This window comes from Dinoponera quadriceps, unplaced genomic scaffold (assembly GCF_001313825.1).
Source record: "Dinoponera quadriceps isolate SergipeBrazil2010 unplaced genomic scaffold, ASM131382v1 scaffold3207, whole genome shotgun sequence".
Classification (NCBI taxonomy): Eukaryota; Metazoa; Arthropoda; class Insecta; order Hymenoptera; family Formicidae; genus Dinoponera; species Dinoponera quadriceps.
In genome coordinates, this window is record NW_014557213.1 from 88,125 (window position 1) to 102,282 (window position 14,158).

The 14,158-nt window shown below is 37.1% G+C and overlaps 1 protein-coding gene across 8 annotated transcripts in view; it reads left to right on the top strand.

Moving 5' to 3' along the window:
- Positions 1-173: 173 nt before the first annotated feature.
- Positions 174-14,158, top strand: part of LOC106748806 (piezo-type mechanosensitive ion channel component) — a 30,919-nt gene continuing 16,934 nt past the window's right edge. For 5 of the 8 annotated variants that reach the window (XM_014627672.1, XM_014627676.1, XM_014627678.1 and 2 more), the window contains exons 1-15: positions 174-261; positions 4,291-4,383; positions 7,638-7,853; positions 8,062-8,291; positions 8,944-9,375; positions 10,343-10,465; positions 11,706-11,814; positions 11,898-12,007; positions 12,137-12,403; positions 12,640-12,966; positions 13,042-13,187; positions 13,271-13,417; positions 13,489-13,619; positions 13,713-13,855; positions 13,975-14,151. In XM_014627672.1, coding sequence (XP_014483158.1) covers positions 4,320-4,383; positions 7,638-7,853; positions 8,062-8,291; positions 8,944-9,375; positions 10,343-10,465; positions 11,706-11,814; positions 11,898-12,007; positions 12,137-12,403; positions 12,640-12,966; positions 13,042-13,187; positions 13,271-13,417; positions 13,489-13,619; positions 13,713-13,855; positions 13,975-14,151 — 2,622 coding nt within the window. In that variant the 5' untranslated portion in view covers positions 174-261; positions 4,291-4,319. Of the gene's footprint in view, positions 262-3,963; positions 4,134-4,290; positions 4,384-7,637; positions 7,854-8,061; positions 8,292-8,943; positions 9,376-10,342; positions 10,466-11,185; positions 11,240-11,705; positions 11,815-11,897; positions 12,008-12,136; positions 12,404-12,639; positions 12,967-13,041; positions 13,188-13,270; positions 13,418-13,488; positions 13,620-13,712; positions 13,856-13,974; positions 14,152-14,158 lie in introns of all 8 variants that reach the window. The other 3 variants (XM_014627673.1, XM_014627675.1, XM_014627677.1) reach the window with 3 other exon arrangements.

Sequence of the window (14,158 nt, forward strand, 5' to 3'; positions counted from 1 at the left end):
CGTACGTGAGAAAGAAAGAGAGCTATCATTCATAAAGTCACAATCAATATCACAACGGAGCGCGGTCGTAGAGCATATTGTGGATACTGTGTGTCCGTGTGCGAAGCTCAGGTCGTGTTGGTGCGTTGCTTTCACGGTTGCTGAAAAGCGGACCGAGGAGCGCATGTTGTTCCCTTCGGGCTTCGATCGGCCTAAGGACAGCTGGGACGAGGTCCTTGGAAGGGAATGCTCTGAAACGGCGTATCAGCGTATTCACATAAGGTACACGTCTGTTTCTGGAACAAGAATTTACGTAGGTGCGAATGTGCTAATCGCGCGCTATCTTCGATTATTATCATCAAAACAATGACAATCATCAAAACAATTATATCATGAAAACAATGACAGGATACACGGAGTTCACTTTTTGCCTTGGTATTTGTTGACATTTGGTAATGGAAGTCACAAAGAGACATGACGCATGAGGAAGAGCGTTTGAAAAGAGTCGTGTTCGGTTTAAAAATCACGAAAACGTTCATTCTTGCTTGGTCAATAAATGAATGACGGAATATGGTTCGACAGATTGAGGTCGATAATTTCGTTATCACGTAATAAACATGATTTGATCGAACTTAAAATTTTCCTTAACCGGGTAACTCACAATAAAATTGACTCCTTCTCCGCTTAGCAGCCGGCCTTTTACGCATGCCTTTTACGAAAGGCATCCGATGAATCAAACAGTTTTAGAAAAGTGGCAGGTAGTTTGTTTGGGTTCGAATTAGCGGAAATTCGCCTGACTCACCCGGTGATCAGATAAGTGGTTAAGAAGATGTTATATATGGACGAGCGAGCACGATATCACCACCATATTATTAATAGCGCTGATAACGATTGGCGATAAACGAAAGCATGGGCCATTGGGAACGTACGTAGTGACCAGGCCGTTCCTTATGCTGACTCAGCGTGCAGCGAATGAAATTATTTTACATGCAAAATCGCGCCGAAAAGTTATGGTGCGTAGCGTGGCCGTTTTCTTCCGTAACGATCGCATGTGTAAAACATACACACAGTTTCACTTTCACACTCGGTGATATCCGCCGGATTATCGCACAACTGTGCGCACAAGGTCTCCACATCACTTCCATTTGCGCGTTACGATAAAAACTGACACGACGTGGGAAGAGAAGCAATTCATTCTTTTGTTATTGTACAATCTCTGCCAACCGCGGATATCAAGTCGCGATACTCTTTGGTTACCATTGGATGCCATTGATCTTTTTCCTTGCGAATAACAGACGTGATTTCATTGTTGACTTAAAAATTACGGCCAGCGTGTCCCGTCTGAATTACGCTTACAAAATGACACGTATTCGAAAATCATGTCATCTTGTTTTCATTATTTTTCTTTTTCAATTCTTTTTCAATTACGTCAGTCGTGTACGATTAATGTCCAGCTGAGCATTTTACGAACGGCAAAACCAGTTGACGAACGCCTCGTAGCTCATAAATTCTTTGTAACATGCTTTCTGGCGTCTTTGATATATTTTCTTGAAGTCACGCCAGAATAAGTCACGTGGGAAGAACCGATATGAAAAAAAGAGTTATGGTTGTAATTTTAGCTGGCCAAAGGATTTCTTTGAAACGTCAGGATAATCCAACGTCGTTTATTAAAACGGACGCCAGAAATCCAGCGCGTTGTTTCGTTAGCACAATTTGTCCCTTGAATAGCGACCGTTGTGCATTCTCTTGATTAATTCGACATTATGGCGTGTGACACGCATCCCCGCGCGAAACACGTCAACTCGCACACGCAACTCGCGCGTATTTCGGGTATCGTTATTACGAAGTTCAATCAAAACGCGTAATTCTCTGTAACTCGTGTAAACAGATAACAAGGTTGGAATGAAAGGGCACATCTGTGAAATAATTAGATTAATTACGAATCTGAAGCAGTGGTACTAACAAGTGACTGATTGCTTGCACCTTCTACGCGCAATGACAGACTTGCTCTGGAACGGACATTCACTCGACAATGATTAAAGATATCTCCCCTTAGACTTAAGTAGACTATTAGATTGTCGATATAGTTTAGTCGATAATCAGACGGAAGCTGTTATTTATAGTGTCCAATCAATTACGATAACTATAGATATCGGCGATTCATTCACTAACATCGCAATTTACTGGCTCGGTGATTACAGTGTTCAGAACGCGCCTTGCATCTAACAGTGCATGTCATTATATCCACGACAATCAAGCTCAAACTATAATCAATATCAATATATAATTTTTTCTGCATTATTTAATTCCACGACCGTCCGACATCGATAGCGTGTGATCGTTTAAATGACTTGTGCAAATGAGCGAGATAAGCGTTCATTCACGAAATTTCAATACATGTATATCTAAATATGCGAATATCTGCGACACTTCAGATATTATGGGAACGCGCCTCGGACAACTCAAATAAACATGAATAAACGCGAGTAAAATAGCCAATTAAAATACGGCACACGTGACGCATACGTGTGCTACGTGCAAGTATTCGACGCGTGTTCTTGCTTGGTAGCGTTTGCATTCGATCTTGAACTTTGAAACTTCTTGAAATGCACGCGTCAAAAAATATGTAGAAGAAAAATAATAAGAATCAATGTTTTCTCTCTCCCTCTCTCCCTCAATATTTCGCTAAAGACCTGAGCCGAAATTTAGATGCTACTCTAACACTCTTAAGGATAGTTTATGCCTATTTAGACAGTCTCTAAACTAATAAAAACCTACTTTAACGGTACTGACACTTTTTAACTTCTCTCTCTCTCTCTCTCTCTCTCTCTCTCGAATCTTTAATTTTACCGATTTAATTTTAATACTATCTTCAACAACCTATTTTGACGCTAAACAAACGAAAATGGAAATTCAAGACATCTTCAGAATCAAAATAGGGATTATATTATATTATTAGGATCGAAATTGAACCTATTTTGCTATCTTGTAAAACTACTATATTGTAAAAATTAAGGTTTAACATAGGATCAAAATTTCGACTCGGAGAAAGATTATATTAATGCATGAATCACGCTGAATATATACGTGTACACATCGCCGTTGTCCGACGATATATTATTTGCCGAAAAGAAAGGCGACGCCCATTCCCTCTCCATATGGGGATCCGATAAGTAATGCCATTAGACGCGCCTTACGGGTCATCTGACGATATCCGACGGCACACTTCCTCGTCTGGTCAAAGAAAAATCATGTATATAAATGTTCATTTTCATTATATATAAATTTATTTCAGCGGCTATAACAAACTGTAAGACCGGCTCTTTGTCATCGCTCGATTTTCCTCGTAGAAATGAGCTGTTCGGCTTAGAAGAGAATAGATTTTCTCGAAATCGCACGGAAGAATCAAGCCGTTGCAATTAAAGAAAGTACATTCAAGCACGCTGCTTTTAATTACCACATCCACCTTTCAACGCCCTACCATTTTATGATTCATATGATGCAGAAGCCATGTTCGGCTCGCACAGAACTGTTCAGCGAAATTGATGGATTATCCACGGCGGAATAATATCGTCACGCGACGTCACGACTTTTCCCCCTTTTCACCATATACATCATTACCGCCGGCATCTTCATGCGATAAAAGCGTAACTGGCGCGCCTCCCGACGATGTCGTCTCTATGTAATTGGCTTGTAATTAAGGTGGGCGCGCCCCCCTTTTTACTGAATCCTCTGATGACCAAAAACAGACTCGCTCCTATTCCCAGAACTCCTTTAATAGCGCTCATTTCGAGAACTATCGGGCACCAATTCGTCCCGAATCTTCGCCCAGTCCTCTTTGTTCTGTTCGCAAAGACTTCAAACAATCGTTCCCGATAATACGACGACTTCAAATAATGATTGTATTGATATCGATTATCGTTCTGTAATAATTTCACGTCGGACAAAAATAGTCACCAGTCTCGAATTCATTAGTCTCTTCAGTTCATGTTATAGCCGCGCGGTGAAATCGTATGAGGGCAATCAACTAGCATGACGGCTGGAGGAAGCATCATGTGAAACCCGACGATAGAAACCGGTTCATGAAAAGTCTTCAGATTCAAAAGGGCGTAGTGCGGAACGTCATTGCGTCTCTTAGCAAAACCAGGTTAAAGGTATTCGACTGCGGCAGCGCTTTATCGATTCTGAGAGTTTACGACCGACTGCAGCATGTCATGAAATCTTTAAATCTTTCAAAGGAAAAAAAAGAGCAAGGATTTAAATTCAATTGCCTATCTTTTTTTCATTCTCTTCTACTTTTGTTTCTTTCAGGGTGATAGATCATCCAGGCAGTTCGAAGCATGACGAAGTACTGGCTGAGCGTGATCCTTCTCAGGGTCGTTCTACCAGTCATCTTAGCCGGATGTGAGTACCATTTAGATGAGTCCTCTCCTATTCAGTCTTTTCCTCTTCTTTTACGAATGTTAAAAACATTTGACTTGCGCAATATCAATTCTTGATGAAAACTTCGAATTTATTATTCGCTATCTTCGTCGTCATAAAGACATTTTATCATTCTTCTGTTTTATTGTGCTTTATTTATTGTCGAGTTGTTAAAAATGTTTTGTTGCAGAAATGAATATTTTTATTTTCATATAATGTTGCATGTTTATTTGATAAGTTGTCATGTTTATTTTTGCTAAAACATGATAAAATCGGAACGAAGTAAAAGTATTTGCCAATATAAAATGCTATAATATTATATGTAATGGAAACATATTTGCCGGTATCTTTGGCATAATAATGATAATAGATACACTCAGTGACATCATTGTCGCAACAGTCACATTCTGTAGTCGTCTAATGACCTTAGCTTGTCGGTGAACGCAGAGCTGGTTAAACGAAAAATACGAAATAGCGCCGTATCGCGCTTCTTAGCGGAAAGACTGAAAAAAAAGATCGCGTTGAGAAATCTGACTCGGGTTAACTGCTTATATTCCGCGTAATCATATTCAGGCTTATGCTAATTGACAGCGATACCAGATGAAATACATTCATGATTACATAAGATACAGACATGATACAACTTCCGATTACGTGTTCGCTATTTATACTTCAAATTACATTTCAATATTCTGCCTGTGTATTAATGTTAATATTTTAATTATTACTTCTATTATATATTTATTCAATGTTTAAATATATCTCAGAAAAATTGGTTTCAGTGATTTCATTATTTTAATTTTTTAATAACAAATGAAGTAAAAAGATATTTATCTTATGCATATAACGAAGTTACAAAAATAAATATCTTTCGACTTTAATTACCAATTTTAACGTTTATTTATAACATATATAAATACGATATATAAAAACCATTTTAAATCATATATTTGTAATATAATATGCATAAATATAAGATATTTATAAAATGATATGGTGTTAATAAATATATCGGGCGCTTTTACGTCTTATATCGATCAATCTATTGTTGGTGGAAGAATAATGCCGTCATTATTTATCAGCGTGTTATCGACTCGCCACATGTTGGCTTATTCGCAATCTGTCACTATATTATCATTGTTAACGATGCTGCACATATAACACACACCATATTCGACTATTTTTGTCGATAGAAAGAAATCTGGCTAGTGATAAATTTCGTTTATTATTCCTTGCAGTTTTATTTTCTGCATCTGCTAGCAATAAGATTCGAAATACTAAACTATAAATACTTTCTATTTGATTTGTTAGCAACGTCGTGAACAGCATAAAATGTGCCAGACAGTCACATACGATAGAACAGGACTTTCATAAATTCCAAGTCGGCACCACGGAGAAACAACGTGTTCAAACCATCTTGAAGAGTGTTCTAAAATTAGGAGGCGGATGCTTAAACTCGCGTATCTATATCACATAAGAGTCAAATTAGCTACTGACTTTATCTAAATATTTATTCGCGAATGTGAAAACTCTATTACTAAAAAGTCCTTACAAATTTATATTTCAAATAGAATCTCTTTCAGGAGATAAATTAATTATTTGAATAAAATATTCTTTGCGACATTTTATAAATAGTATAAATGTTTAATCCTCCATGAAATAAAAATATAGGAAGCGGATAATTGATGTTTAATTCTGAAAATGTGTGTGACCATTTTTATGCTGAATTATTTAGAAGAACGATATTTTTTAGGATGTGTCGATTTATTTTCAGGATTTTCAATTTAATCAGGATTCCCCGTTTTTCATATGTTAAGAAACATAAATATGACAATATTTTTAAAGCCACATCAATCATGCAAGCTTAATGATTAATTACGTCAGGGCAAGCTTCGTGTTACGTAAAAATACCCAAAGAACATAACGAAAGCTTCGTGCGTGCGACCTTCTTATTTCCGGAATCAATTCTCGTGGAACCTTCCTGATTTAGCCCAAACTTGTGACCTCATTCGTCTAAAAGAAAAGGAGAAGGAAACATATGTGCCCATGACAAAATTAACATTCGCCGTAAATGCCGACACGTTACCATAATGCGGGTCATTATTGTTCCGTCGCTTTCGTTTCCCATAGATTACGATCGACGAATCGGTTCCATTAGGAACCGGTAGGACAAAAGAATCAATAGATAAAGGACTAGTCCATGATCACTTGTGATTAATATGATAATGAGATAACGAGAAACTGGGCGATAATTTAACAATAATTTAACAATGATGCCGCGAAGTTGAGATTTCAACAGCGAACTTTCAATGCAATTGCGACGAACTTCAGTTGGCAGCGATACAATGTCCTTATTTCTGTAAGATAAATATAACACATGCCACGAATAGAATAAGTTGCTGACTGAAACAAATACGAATAACACAATACTTGTGCGAATATTTAGAGAGGTTCAAAGAACCCTTCTCTAACTCGCTATAGTAAATCTGAACTGGCAGCCGAACAGCTATGCTCGCTCGTGAAATATTTGCAACGCTGTGCGATGCGATAGTAATTATCGTCGACAGACTAAACTTGTTACAACGATTCACATTAATTATCTATTCACGTTCTTTCCAAGCAACACAATATACTAAGTGATGACTCAATATCTGCGTCAGCAATGTATCTGTCTTGGAAGTTTTAGCGATCTTTTTAACATCGGGGCAAGTCAAATATAAAAATGCATTTATATTCAACAATCTGTGCAACAATAATCTGATAAATAAAAAAAAACATCGCTAAAACGGATATGAACTAACAATAAGGAGCGCAAAGGTCGTGATGAAACACTCGGAGGGGTTGAAATGTCATTTCTCGGTACGTGTCGTTATTGACTGCGTTCTGAGTAATTTCTCCACCCTCATAAATGACCTTTCCACTAACATGCAAATGATTGTTACCGCGATGCCATCTAAAGCTACATATTTATGCGTCGTCGTACTTAGCGAGGGTAGGTCTCCCTAATGAAACCTCCGATGAAGCCAAAGTAGAGTAAGTCGCTTAATAATCGAAGTGGATAAATGGGATGGCGCTAGTTCTATCGAAAGATCTTAATATTTTTTATCACAGTTGCGATTTTTAGAGAAATTATTTAATTTCATTGATGTATCGATCGTAATAAATGTACATGATAAATTGTGCAGAATTTGTAATTTGTAATTATGGAAAGCGTAACGCGGGCTTCGAACTTACAGGTACAATATGGCGGCCAGTGGGATTGTCGGCAGCTTACCTGGCGCTAATGCTTTATTCCCCGATAATTCCGATACCGATGCGTGGAACAATGCCGCAACACACCAGGACGTACTTAAAGATTTGCATTTGCCTAGCTTTCATTATAGTCGTAGCTCAGATCGCCTTTCACATTGTTCTCCTATCACTACCGCCTTACGGATACTTTCTCCAGAACTGTAAGCAAGCCTCTAACCGAAACATTATATTATCATTGAAAGTTTCCAAAAAAGTTAACGATGATCTTATAAGTGTCGTAAATACACCATAGCATTGTGTATTATTTTTGCGGAATGCATGCTATCCCATTAAAGTTCACATAGTACGTAAAATTTGAGAAAAATATGAGATATCGAACCTTTAATCACCGTAATAACTCATTTCCAGGCGAATTTATGGAGAAGTTGTTCCGACACATAGGTTTCGTCAGATTAGATAGCGCATCCGTCTGGGAAGTTTTTTACTGGCTAACGCCGGAATTCATAGTCTTACCTACCGTGATCGCAATGTATTTCATATGCAGTGCCCTTATGGTGAGACAGGATAACGAAGATACTATTTCTCTTCACCAAGAAACTTACTCCAAGCAAAAGAAGACGGAAGACAAGACCACCATGGTAATCACACGTTTCTACGTAAAAGATTTCTCACCTACACGGAAAAAATGCTGTAGATACAATAGAATCTCCAACAGTATGTGTAATTGGAGTAAATTTTGATTTAACGGCAATATTATCGAAACTAATACTTGAGTTATCGAAACAATATATGATGTAAGATAAAGTAGAAGCACCAATACCTGGACACATACTACTCCAGACACTCTTGTCATTTTGATCTTAATAATGAATATTTAAACTTTCAACATAAAATATATATACATATATATATACATATATTTTTTTTTTGTGTTTTGTGTTTAAATATTTGTATTTAAAGACCAAAACAACAGGAATGTCCAGAGTTAGATACATGCCCATGCATTGGTGCTTTTGCCTTATTTATTAGTTTCAATAATATTTTGCTATACTTGAAGATTCACTCCAATTAAGCGCGTTGCTGGAAATTCTATCGATTCAACAACATTTCTTTGCCATATAAAGAATAACATAACAATACACGATAAAGGGATAAGATCGCTGAAAAATTTCATTTACGCGACATACAAACCGATTTGAATGCGACAGCTTCGCACCTGATAACGCGCGTCGCTAAAAAAATCGATATCATCCCGGTTAACTTACACCTACGCATGTTCACATGATTCAGATAATCAACTTCCTGGGACGTATCGGCACCTATATCGTCCTGGCGTCACTGTGCTGCGCCGCGGCCTTGAAGCCATCGATAGAGGCAGCTTTCTACTTCCTGATTTTCCTGGGCGCAGCTACATGGTGGGCCTGTAATAAGGAATTACGGAAAGGTTTCGCGGTGATTTGCAGAATCGTGATGATTATTGTGATCCTTCACATCATCGCGTTGCTCGCCTATCAGAACCAATGGCCACAGGAACTCATTCCGGTCGCCAGCCCATGGTCGCGTTACCTGGCGTTAACTGCAGTTTATCACACCAATTGCAGTCATCCACGATACGTGGAGTATACGGGTGATGCGGATTGGATGATCTACGGCTATGTTTTGAGGCTGTTTTGGCTATATTATATTCTGTCGTTGCAGTCCCAGTTCCTCATGAAGCAACCGGTGAGTTTGTACATTTATCGATCTAAGAATTAGATGACAATGTAAGAATTGATTCGATTTCTTCCGATTGGTACAGCTGTTTACCGACGAAAAGTTAGGATAGTGTATATAAGAGTATTATTTAGAGATCACACACATATAAGACAAATTGTAATGCTCTTAATATATTATGCTTCGTTATTTAGAATCCTTAGAATTGGGACGGTACTTTCAATTTCCACGTTACGTTAGAATTGTTCAAATTGCTATTATTATCAACACAATTGTGCTTTGTTCCCGTATTAGAAAAAAGTCCGTATTAGGGTACAAATAATTTCGATGAACGGGAAGCCTTTGTATAATTCTAGAGTGAGGTGAGAATTTAGATGATTAATGATATTTAACTCTACGATAGAAATAGAGAAATAAGAGTAAATATTAAATTTTATAATCAGCGCGATTATCGTTTCAAATCTAATTAGAAGTAGCATACTGAATTGCATTTCCACTAAAGCTTCTCCTGGAACTTGGGCTTACCTTAGAAGTCTTTGCTGTCTCAGTGCTATACTTCACTTGCCTGTTTACGTGCATTGTAATTAACTCATGTGCGAATAAGGAATTATTAACATTAACGCTGTATAAGTGTGATAACTGAACGCCTAACAAAACCTCTACACTAACTCAAATATAAAAGTGCTCGCGTGTGTTCAGATATGTTCAATGGATTATAAAAGTTGTATCGTCAAATATTGAATCGTTCATACTTCCTCTCCAAGAATATACAAATATTATCTCCGTAATGATAATTTATTTTACACTCAAATTACAAACGAATAAAAAAATGGACAAGCTAAATGAAAGGAGTTATTTCGTTACTTCGAAATTTTCGAAGCGTTCTAATAATACAATGTTCTTGGTGGTTTTGTCGATTCCAATTAATGGAGTACCCCTTTGAAAATATCTTGCTTTTACTAACGAGGCGTTACAGGCGAAGCAAGCGAAACGATTAAGCGGCAAACTGGAGAACCTGGACACTCCATTATCGAGACATGTGTCCATCAAGCGCAGAACACCTTCTCAAAGATGGCAATCGGCGCGACGTAAGGCTCGCGTAAGGATCTGTTTCGAAAGAGCCGACCCGACACACAATTGACACTTCTATATGTTTGTGATCACGCAACTCCTTCTCTTGTCAGTTGTATTTTATTTCAGAGATATCTCGCTGATACAACACTGGATGCCAATTTTTAATTGTTCAATTGCTCGTTTCAGTAAAAAGGTCACTAACTTCTCGACAACTTTACAAAGTCATTCAAATTGTTAAACGCGCTATATATGTATTTAACATTTTTAGTACTTGAAATTTCTTGTCTTTTTTTTATTTATTCACATCTCTTTTTTTATGACCGTCCATTCCTTTAATCTTTTAAACATTTTAAGTTATTTTTTCGGATTGCTATAATATTTACCGTGATTTTTTTTTACTCATCATATCTTCTTCGTGTTACTCATTGCCGAACAATAAATAATTATATGTGGTATTTGCACGTTTCCCCTTCAAATTTTGTAGAATAAAATATTATATTTACATGCGATTCTAATTCGAGAAGTTACTGACATTAACCACGCTGCTTAATTTACCAGTAATTTTTAACGAAATAATTGTCTCTCGGATATTGTTTATAAAAAACAAAGAAACTGTCTTGTCTACTCTAAGATGCTGTCCGTATTCTTATTTGCTTTCGCCTTACAGATGTGCTGTTGTTGTTTAATGCTGAGCAAACCTCTTTTCCGTTTGGATGCCGCTATGTTTAGTTTGCCATTGTTTTAGAAGCCGCTCTTAAGTCGGTCATCGACAATGCCTGTATCCGACGAGCGAATGCCTGTACGTATACTAATTGAATATGCACGCTCAATTAATTATTAACAATATTAACGGCTTACTGTTTTTGTTACTCTCATCTTAACATATCTAAAGCGGCTCGAATTTTCATTCGAGCAAATGACTGCGGGACATCTGACAGGCATTTGCACGAATTGATCTCGAATAAGCTTTACATACGCAATCATCATTTTTAACAAGACTTTAGCGAACATTAATAAACTGGTAAAGGTAAATGCACGCTATTTCGTATATACTTTGCATGGATCTGCGCCATTATCGGCAAAGTACAAATTTTAAGAGAATGTTAATTTATTAGAAACTAATATATTAGTTATAAAGTTAACGTTAATTTATTATTAATAACAAATGTATTAGCAATATATAAAATGTACAGAATAAAATAGTATTATAATTATTGTTAAGGTACACTCAAGAAAAAAATTAGAGCGTTGTATGTTTTGTACAGCTTTTGCGGTTTGGGTCAGGAAGAACAGGACTGCTTCAAGATTCCACCGGGAGCGTCATCGTTCAGGATAGTCACCAGGACGACACGCAGATGCAGAGTTTTAGTGAAGGTAATAACATGAATATAAAAGTGTACTTCTTCTTATGCACAAGCAAGTGAACGAAATGTGGTTGATCAATGATTACGAATTAGGAGCTGCCAATGAGACGCCAGGTGTCGTCGAGCAGATAATCATGGCGGTGTACTCGATCTTCCAATTAATAGTAAATTCATCGTATCTCGCTACAAACATAATCATGATGGTATGTATGAAATAAGGACTACGAGCAACAAGCCGAAAGGGAATGATAAAATCATCTTAACAGTCTCCTTATTTTCTATTTTATAATCTCCTTTTCACTTAATATAATTCTTTTCCTGTAATCTTTCAGACATGGAGTATAATGTATCACAGCTGGACGACATTCGTCCTATTACTTTGGGCACTGATTTTATGGATGGTTCCCAACAAACGTGCTTCCATGATGAAATGTTCGCCCTTCATCGTGTTCTATGCGACCCTCCTACTTCTCGGACAATATGTTTATAGTATGGACTTAAATGACCAAGAGCTGCCACAGGAGGTAAACGGTGTCAATATTTCCGAGATCGGCTTCATCAAAGTTGACAAACTCAGTCGCTGGCATCTAATAGTTAAGGTACTTTGACATCTTGAACATTTCTCTTTAATTTAAACAATGTAAATTGCATTAAGCATAAAACTGATTTCTACAAAGTATTTACATAAATTTATTTCTATCAAGATTTATTTAATTAATATTTATAATTAATTAATATATAATTTATATAAATAGGTACTGTATCTCTATTTATGTATCTACTACTTCACATTAGACTTGATCTTTCGCTTTTGCCTGTGTTTGATCTTTCGCAGTGCCTGTTTATATCGATGTTCTGGATCACTATGAGGCAATATATGACAGAACGAAAGCAACAGCAACGATCTTCCGCGCTAAGAGACATGGTGGCACCGTTACACGTGTCCGTCTCGACTGCTACAACTGCCATGAGTCACGAGACGCCCGAAATCAAGAGTAAATTTATGAAAGAAGTTGGCACGCGGTTACGGAGTCTGTTAACAAGATTCTGGATCGCTGTGGTGGCAATCACGTTGTTCATCTGCGGTATCATGGGCGAACGTATGACGGTCTTCAGAATCGTTTACATGTCGTTATTCCTCGTCTTTGTTATTACATTCCAGGTGACGTATACAAATGTAGATTGCCAGAGTTTACCATGAAAAATGTATTAATGGCCGAATCGCGGACCGTTTCAGGTTTCATGGGTGGCATGGAGAAGGATGATGTATGTATTCTGGATAACCGTAATCGGATATTCCATCATTATGTTGATTCTCGTGTACACCTACCAGTTTGAAAATTTCCCGACTTATTGGGAATATCTCGGAATAGACCAAGACATGTGAGTGGCTGCTTAATTATCACCTCGTTTGCTAATTATACGAATTTTCCGGTGAGTGACACCTACTTTTACTACCCTTTCAGGCAAATGGACATCGGATTGGAGACCTATGAGATCAAAGATCTGTTCGTTCGATTGTTGACACCGACGTTCTTCGTTATCATCACCGTAGTTCAAATTCATTACTTCCATAACGATTTTCTGCAAGTGACCAATATCGACAGACTGGAGTTCGTACGAAAATAGTTGCACGTACAAATAATGTAATAATCACGATGTTGACGACGTATCTCGATTTTAGATCTGAAAATGTATGTAGACACTCGAGTTTGGGTCATTCGGCTAGTTACAACATTCCTGCGTCTTCGCCGACTGACGTCACGCTCACAGAAGACGATGGAAATGCGATATACACATTGAAACAATTGAAACGTATGGTTTCTATTCGATTAACTATGCAAATAGACAATCATTGTTTCAACATTACGGAATATTGTTATTAGATACTCTCAACATTGTTTACAGATATGTCGAAATTAGAGAGAATTGCTCTGTGGCAAAAAATAAAGAAGCACATAGTGAATTTCTATAATTACACTTGGCTCTTCTTCGAAATTCACGTGCAGAAAATTATCTTTATTTCGTTCGTTCTTCTGTGCATCTACGACGTAAGTAATATCACAAAAATCTAACTTACTTTTCATCTAATTAAATTATTCATATATATAAATTATTCGTATAAATAAATTTCGAGGGACTGTAGGTAAACTATATGGATTCATTTTAGGTCTGCGCGATCAATTTCTTATTCATCATCGTCATAGTTATCATGATTAATTTTAACAGAAACGTTCAAATAAAGGCAATTAACGTAATGGCTGCAACTATATCACTTCTTATGGTTACTAAGATGTTGTACCAAATTAAATATATCAATCACAAAAATTGGAATGTTAATTGCACGGTAAGAT